The sequence below is a fragment of the Vigna unguiculata genome, chromosome 7 (assembly GCF_037176805.1).
Source record: "Vigna unguiculata cultivar grain cowpea cultivar isolate G323 ecotype 2 chromosome 7, ASM3717680v1, whole genome shotgun sequence".
NCBI classification, from domain to species: Eukaryota; Viridiplantae; Streptophyta; class Magnoliopsida; order Fabales; family Fabaceae; genus Vigna; species Vigna unguiculata.
The window spans coordinates 44320704-44328381 of record NC_140798.1 but is presented as its reverse complement, the minus strand read 5'-3'; the positions used below and the strand labels follow the sequence as shown (position 1 = coordinate 44328381).

At 33.7% G+C, this 7678-nt stretch overlaps 2 protein-coding genes across 3 annotated transcripts; one reads left to right on the top strand and one right to left on the bottom strand.

Annotated features, from left to right (window-relative positions):
- Window positions 1-321: 321 nt before the first annotated feature.
- Window positions 322-1794, top strand: LOC114189570 (agamous-like MADS-box protein AGL62). The gene has a single exon (XM_028078172.2). The coding sequence runs from the start codon at window positions 555-557 to the stop codon at window positions 1221-1223; it is 669 nt and encodes a 222-aa protein (XP_027933973.1). The 5' UTR covers window positions 322-554; the 3' UTR covers window positions 1224-1794.
- A 1051-nt stretch (window positions 1795-2845) lies between these two features.
- Window positions 2846-6781, bottom strand: LOC114191647 (uncharacterized). 2 transcript variants are annotated; one of them, XM_028080951.2, is made up of 2 exons: window positions 6517-6781; window positions 2846-4693 (listed from the first exon to the last, which is right to left on the bottom strand). In XM_028080951.2, exon 2 carries the CDS (start codon window positions 4635-4637, stop codon window positions 3057-3059), a length of 1581 nt encoding a protein of 526 aa, XP_027936752.1. In that variant the 5' UTR covers window positions 4638-4693; window positions 6517-6781; the 3' UTR covers window positions 2846-3056. The 2 variants fall into 2 exon arrangements, with proteins under 2 accessions (XP_027936752.1, XP_085521192.1); XM_085665066.1 differs by lacking the exon at window positions 6517-6781 and adding an exon at window positions 5817-5898.
- Between the last annotated feature and the right edge of the window lie 897 nt (window positions 6782-7678).

Below are 7678 nucleotides of genomic sequence, written 5' to 3'. Positions count from 1 at the left end.
CAGACCAGATTTAAATTCTTTTTCTCGTTAATAAATAAAAGAAATTGAGTTGACTCATTAAATAATTAAGTCGTATAGATCAAGCCGAACCAAACCAAATTACATGCATGGACAACTATAAAAATAATAGTATCTCTCGTGTACTTTTTTATATTGACGGACAAGGATAAATCATATGCGTCAATAACCAACATAATAATTAAATAATACCCAACTTTTTTGTACAACCAAAAATTTTAATTAAAAAATTACAAACAAATGTCTGCAATGTATATTATGTAAAAAATACAAATCAAGAACCGAATATGGTAACCTGTGAATGATAACTTCCAATTTGGTCTGCAACCATAATCACATATTAAGAGCAAAGATTATATAACTTCCTCGTTTAGGACTAATAATAAAAAGAAATAAAAGACATAAAAAGGAAAATTAATTGGGACAGGTGTAAAACAAAGATTGAGTGATATAAAAGAGAGAGAATAGTTTCCCCAGAAAGAGTGCAATGCCAAAAGGAGGTATTGTCTCTGTGTTTGTTTAGTTTATCTGGGAGCATGTCGAAGAATAAAAAGTCTAGCTTGGGTCGTCAAAAGATCCCAATAGAGAAAATACCGAAGAAGAGTCATTTGCAAGTCACATTCTCCAAACGTCGTTCGGGAGTGTTCAAGAAAGCCAGCGAACTTTGCACCCTCTGTGGCGTAGAGATCGCGATCGTGGTTTTCTCTCCTGCAGACAAAGCCTTCTCTTTTGGCCACCCAGAAGTTGAGTCCCTCATCGATCGCTACACCACGCGGAACCCTCCGCAAGATTCCAGTGCGCACCACCTCGTTGAGGCTCATCGGAATGCGAACGTTCGTGATCTCAACATGCAACTCACTCAGGCTTTTAATCTTCTCGAGGTTGAAAAGAAGCGAGGGGATGATCTGGATCACGTGAGGAAAGCTAGGCAGAGACAATTTTGGTGGGAGAGTCCCATTGATGAGCTTGGATTGCATGAACTGCTCCAGTTAAAGGCCTCCATTGAGGAGCTCAAGAAGAACATAGAAAAACATGCCACCAAATTCATCATTGACCACTCCACTGCTATATCTTCTTCGTCGATTCTTGGACCTAGTAATGGATTTGGTGCACTTGAACAACGGTATGAACCTGATGCTGGGATTGCCATGGCTTCTTCACTTCCTAATGCTCATTATCTCGCCTTTCGAAATGGGTATCTTTGATCTTGTTCTGTTCTTTTCGGAGGGGTGAATCAGAAACACTGGTAAGGTTGGTTTATTGTGGTTGAAAATAATTTGTCCATTATTACATATAATTAATCAAGGACTCTGGACAAGTGAATAAAACTTCACCTTTTGGTTTTGGACAAGTGAATAGAAGATCAAATTAAATTTAACACTAAAAGTATAGTTTCTTTGATTTTTGTTTATCTTATTTATTAAATAAAGTATGCTTGTAGTTTGTAGTTCAAAGCAACCGTTTTAGTTTATTTACTGTCGTTTATAAACCAGTTATTGTTTAGATTCAAAAGTAATAAGAACTTCTGATAGAAACGAACACATGTATGTATATTGAAAATTACACTGAATTGACTTAGAATGATACTAAAGACCTGAACCTTCATCATTTAAATAATAAGATTCTAATCATTAAGTGTGATGAAGGAGTGGATGTGGAGTACACTATATCATGTGGATGATGTGTAGAAATATCGATGTATCAATGAATCTAGAAAAAAAAAAGCATTAGCTTCATAACTTTTATTAACTATTTTAAAAGAATGGAAAATGCAATTTAAATATCCAAATACAGTGTGTTGAAGGAAGTTACAAATAAACTCAATAAAATGTTGAATATGGTCTTTTCATTGAATCATGAGGAGATTCTAAATCAATGATACCAAATTCCACCCATTTATAATTCATGTATAAATTTATATGAATTCATTTGAAATCTATTTTATTATAGCATTTGATGGTAAGCCATATCACAACGAATCGTAACATATAAATGGTGAATTTTAAGGTTTTAATAATTGTTGAACACTAACAAAAAATATGAGATATAATATTGAGGAATATGAATAGACTGATAAAAATATGTGTTAATAAATATGACTGTCTCTTGGCCGAGGAGAAAGAAATGAAGAGATATGAATTAAATAAATTAGATATGGCAAAGAAATTAACCATACTTTACTGATAGACTTAGTTTATCACGCAATATTAAGCGATAAAAAGCTATTTGAATTAAAAAAATATCACATCACGTAATAGTTACACACAAGTTTCAGTGGGTATCTATTTTTATTTTCACAATAAAATTTGGAGCCAATTAAGCATGCTACCACCAACCCACCAACCCTTGTGTGTATCAATCTCAATTATCGTAATAAACTAACCAGCTGACACATTACAAATAAAAACAGTTATAAATTATTTTAAAAAAGTTTCTTTGAAAAATATTATTGTAAATTCTATTTATCGAATACAATTTCATAACTGAGATCATGGAATGAAGTAAAATTTTGTCATATTAAGAGTTTGGAGAAAACTGTGAATCATGGAAACATAAGTCTCTGTTAACATCTGGATAGAGAAATAAAGGTCATTTTGAAGTCCATTGTTGTAAGAATAAACAGACAGCAAGGTTCACAAATGTATTAAAATAAAAATAAAATAACATTTTAGTTATTTATAAAAGAGGAAATAAATAAAGAACAAAATTACCTCTCTTTATAATCGATATCTTCATTAAGATTCATCTTAAACACCATCCTTTATCCACTAGAACTGATGTAATGAAAAAATGGCCTATAGAAAAAAATAGAAAGAACGAGAAGAAGTTCACGCAAAAATAAGTGGAACAAAAGTAGTAGACAGCGGAACGTAGCAACAAATTACACACATCCAGACCTTGATACAATCATTAAAAATATCCTCTAAACTGTGTTTGCGCCTTTAAAGATCTTGCCTTGTCACAACTTTGTGTAAAGCAAACAGATTCTAACAACTGGGTCAGAAGAAAAACTAGAACCCAATGACCTTCTTTCCACTTCATTCTGCGGCACTTTCGTCATCTACTTCATTTCTGATATCTGGCAATGTATCGAGATCGGTTCGCATTTCGGCCGCATCCTCATGGATATGATTATCAGAAGAATCGATGGCATCAAGTTCAGCTGAATCCAAAGTTTCATTGGCAGCGGAAGAGTCTGATGTTTCATCAGTTTCATTTGTTTGAGTTTCTTCTTTGGACGTTTCATCCTTCGTGGCATCAGCATTCTGTGTTTCACTCGTTTCATTGTTGTCTTGGGACTTGCCACTTTCAGAGCTATCAGATTCAGACCTCTCATTTCTGTAAGGGTTCTCAGTTACATTTGAAGCTGCTAGATTAGATGATTCTCCTCCAGCTGCATCTCCATTTTCAGTTTTAACAGAGTCAGCCGAATCCGTGTTGTGCAGCTGTTCTTCAGAATTTCCATTGCCACTCTGCTCTAATCCCTCTGTTTGCACAATTTTCACATCTTCAGTGATTGTGTTGTTCGTGGTGTTCTGAGCTTGGTCAGATTCGGCTAATAACACTGTTTTATTTTGTTCAGATGAACTTGTAGTGTCATTACCAGCTTCAGTCAAGTTATTGGTCACTACTGTCAGATTACTGCCTGGTTCCAAGTGGCTCTCAGAGTTTGTTGAGGTTGTTTTGTTTAGCAATGAGCTATCATCCACAGGGTTGGACAATGTATTATTTCCAGTCTCTTTAACAGCAGTTTCATTTGAAGAAATCCCGTCAATCACATCACCTTCTGAAGCCCTCAAATCTGAAACATTTTGATTCTCGACACTTTCATCTGAATTAGTTGCCTCGTTTTCAGATTTTGTGATATTCATTTCTGAGTTTTCATGAGAGTTTTCCAAGCTAACTGTCTCAGTTTCAGTGCTAGTTGCATGAGTATCATGAGCCACAGCACTAGAAGCATCATCCCCCTTGTAATGTTCCTCCCGGGCCTCATGATTGTTGTGGTTTTCAACTAAACCTCCTTTTTCATCATCCCCATTTCCGTTCTCCTTCTCATCAGCCTCTTGTTCTTTCTCTTTCTCTTCGTCCAAGAACTCATCATCACGATCAGTAGTATCCACCTCTGATTTCTCTTGATCATTTTCATCAATCTCGTCGTCTCCTACCCCTCTTCCTTCATCTTCAACATCTTCACTTTTGTTTTCATCCTCCTCCCGCTCTTCTCCTCCCTGTTTATCTTGTTCTTCCCCTTGTTCTCTGCCTTCGTGCTTGTTATCTTCATGTTCCTCAGTTTCATGCTTGCTTCCGTCTTCCTGTTCTTCGTGATCATGTTTATTTTCTTCATCCTCTTCAATACGTTCATCTTCCTCATCTTCATCATGTTTTTCGTCATGCTTACCTGGCAGAAGATCTTTTCTACCAAGTTTCGGGATCGGATCTGTCTGGGTACTGACAGAAAGTTTTACATCCTTTTTCTCAAATTCCTTCTTCTTATCATGATTGTGCTTAACCTGGTAGATCAACCAGAAGCAAACACCAAGCAACAGGAGAACTTGCAGAACATGCTTTACCTTGATGCCTTTGGACCTATGATTCCTACTTGGAAACCGTTTTATCATGTTTAACTTATTTGGAAACCCCTGATGTCTTCTCCAAAATGGTAAGCAGAAACAATCTGCTTTGGACAGGAAAAGCAATATTAAGGATCCGTGTAAGCTATGCTTCTTATAGTAAAGATATAATTACAAAGAAAAATACATACAAAATACCAAGTGTTTGTATCTATCAAACATTTACCAGAGCCTTCATTGACAGCAATTAAGAAATGTGGAAATGAAAAGGACTATTAAAGGGGAAACACAAATTTTACTCCATTTCAAAACATTTTCTCTGTTGGTACAACTGTGGAAAAAAAAAAAAACTCTAAACAATTATGGTTCACTCACAAAAGGCAGATTATACCAAATATGGCATTTTCAAAAAAATTTGGTTAGGGTAACTATACATACATATGTATATAAAGAATATAATTAATTATAAATATGATTACATTTTATAAATAGTAAAAACATAAATAAACATAATTTACAAAATAACATGAAAACAACACGACCAAAACATATCTCATAATAAAAAACTAAAATATGTAATTCTTAAACAAAAATAGATATAAGACCTAAACATAACTATGGTATCATCCTTTAACAGTTTTAATCTCATCATTTCCTTCTCCAACATCTTTGAAAAAAAAAATCTTTCAAAAATAATTCATCGGTAGAAAGACTAGCAAATGTCAAAAGCTTCAGCCCCTTCAGGTGTGTGGATCACATTCACATCTCCAACAAATTCTCATATTTAGTTTTTACCCTCTTTATAATTATTACCCTTTTATGAGAGGAGACAAATATTTGTATATAGAAAAACTAAATGTTTAGTTCCTTTACGATTAATCTATTTCTTTTCATAGAATAGATAAATGGATGTGTTCTAGTTCCTCTAACAACAAGAAGACAATGAGGGTTGTGAAAGAGTTTCAATGCAATTTACTGAAGCCTAGAAATTGCAACACTCTATATGACCCACCATTCTTTTGGTTTCAAGTTCCATCTAACCTGCAAAGAATCAAATTGGACAATATCTTCTCTTTTATTTGAAATTTTGTATTCATTTGACTTGAATACATGTCCAATAGTACTAAAAACGTACCCATACCTACCCAAATGAAGTATCCATCCTTTTTGTAAAATATTTCTGGTGCGTAGCTATGAGTACCCAACGAGTAGGATACGGGTATGTACCTGGTTCGGATACAGCATGGTTTTAGCAGTACCCGTGCTTCTGATACACATTCTAATCAAGGTATTCCCCAGGGGATTTTCCAATCCAGAAAACCATGTTAAACTACACATTAACAAGGATCGAATTTTCATTCTTAACTTCCACGGCAAGTGACATCCTCATTTATGTTACTAGGCAAATCAACTCGAAAAACAGTGTAATGGTTCATTTCAGTTTATGCTATGCACTTCGACCACACAAAAATCAATGATTTCCAAGAAAAGAGAAAAACCAGTATTATGGGGTTTCAGGGAAACAATCACACAAAGGAACAAAATCATAGATAATAAACCACACGAAATCCCTAGAATCCCCTTCCCCCCACAAGCAAAGGAAAAAAATCCCACACACAACAATCACCGAGAATCTCAAAACAAGAGAAGTTCATGACAAATTAATCCGAATATAAGCACACGCTCAGATTTTTTTTTTCCTTCTCAGTAAAACCCCATTTTGATCAAGAGCAAGCTTCAAGGGTTATAACCATTCTGAAGAAAAAAAAATGTGAAAGGGGCAAACAGACATAAGGTCGGGTGCATATTGTCACTAAGAAAAAAATTGAATTTTTCAACCTTCCCCTGTTCCAAAATGAGTTCAGCACCCCAATCCCTCTTCCAGAATGGAAAAATAAAGAAAATTGGAGAAGGGGTAGAAAATTACCTGAATGAGCACGGAGAAGGAAACAGAAGCACGAAGAAAGGGTGAGAGTGAGTGGGAGTTGAGAAGGTGAGACTAAGACAAAAGTGGTGTCATTTAAGGATTTAGGTGTCAAAGTGGTTTCATAAGAAGCATGAGTGGTAGTGAGGAACACAGCGATCTAAAACAAGGAAGTTGCAATGTCCTTTGACCTCATTCTGAGTCTTAACCGTACACTAACCCCATACTTGCCAGGGTCATAAATAAAAAGCATTGTCCTTTTCTTCCTTCTTGGATGCACAAATTGTTAAATCAGAAGCTAAACGGATTTGGAAATGTTTGATAAATCAAGCAAGCCTTAGCATCAAGATGGCTTTAATTATTTTATTTTATTTTTGTAACCAATCATTTAAACTTAACCATGTTTCTAAAATATAGTCACATTTTATTTTTATTTTAAATATTTGTCTTCTAATCCTATTGTTTTATTTTCATTATTCTTTTTGTTAATAAACATGATCCAAGATATGACAATCAAATATTAGTATGTACTCTCATAGAGTTATTTTCACTGGTTGAATATTATTTTTACTTATACTGAAGGTAATTAATTTATTCTTATTATTCCTTTTAATATTAGTCTATTTATATTTTTTATTTAACATTTTTTAACATATTCAATAAGAAGTAAAAATAAATTAACTCTATGATATAGGTGTTATCATATCACCCAAGTTTTTTAGTCGAGATCTAATACCGAGAGTTCGTGTTTTCGATATCAAATTTGAAGTATTGATTATTCTAGAATTTGGAACTGTCCAATATTATATTTAAAAAATACCTGAAAAGAAAGAAAATATATTTAAATTATTTTTAATTTTGACTCTTAAATAATTTATATTAAAAAGATTAAAACATTAGGAAAGCGATTTTACATATAGTAAAACTTAATATATATTTTTTAAAGAAAAAAAAACGATTATATCTCATAAACTAAAACCTATTTATTATTTATGACTTAAGGGGTATCTATACTTGTACTCGAAAGGTTTATGAAATATAAACAAGTTTATATTGCTATGTTCTTTCATTTTCTTTCCTTTTGGTGCATTCAAAGTATTGGAATCATCATTGGTTGGTTGGGTTGTCACATTTAAATTTGTTTATTACCGAATACGTTTTACGA

Coding starts and splice junctions, on each gene's coding strand:
- LOC114191647 (XM_028080951.2), bottom strand. CDS start 4,637: ATGATAAAACGGTTTCCAAGTAGGAATCATAGGTCCAAAGGCATCAAG.
- LOC114189570 (XM_028078172.2), top strand. CDS start 555: ATGTCGAAGAATAAAAAGTCTAGCTTGGGTCGTCAAAAGATCCCAATA.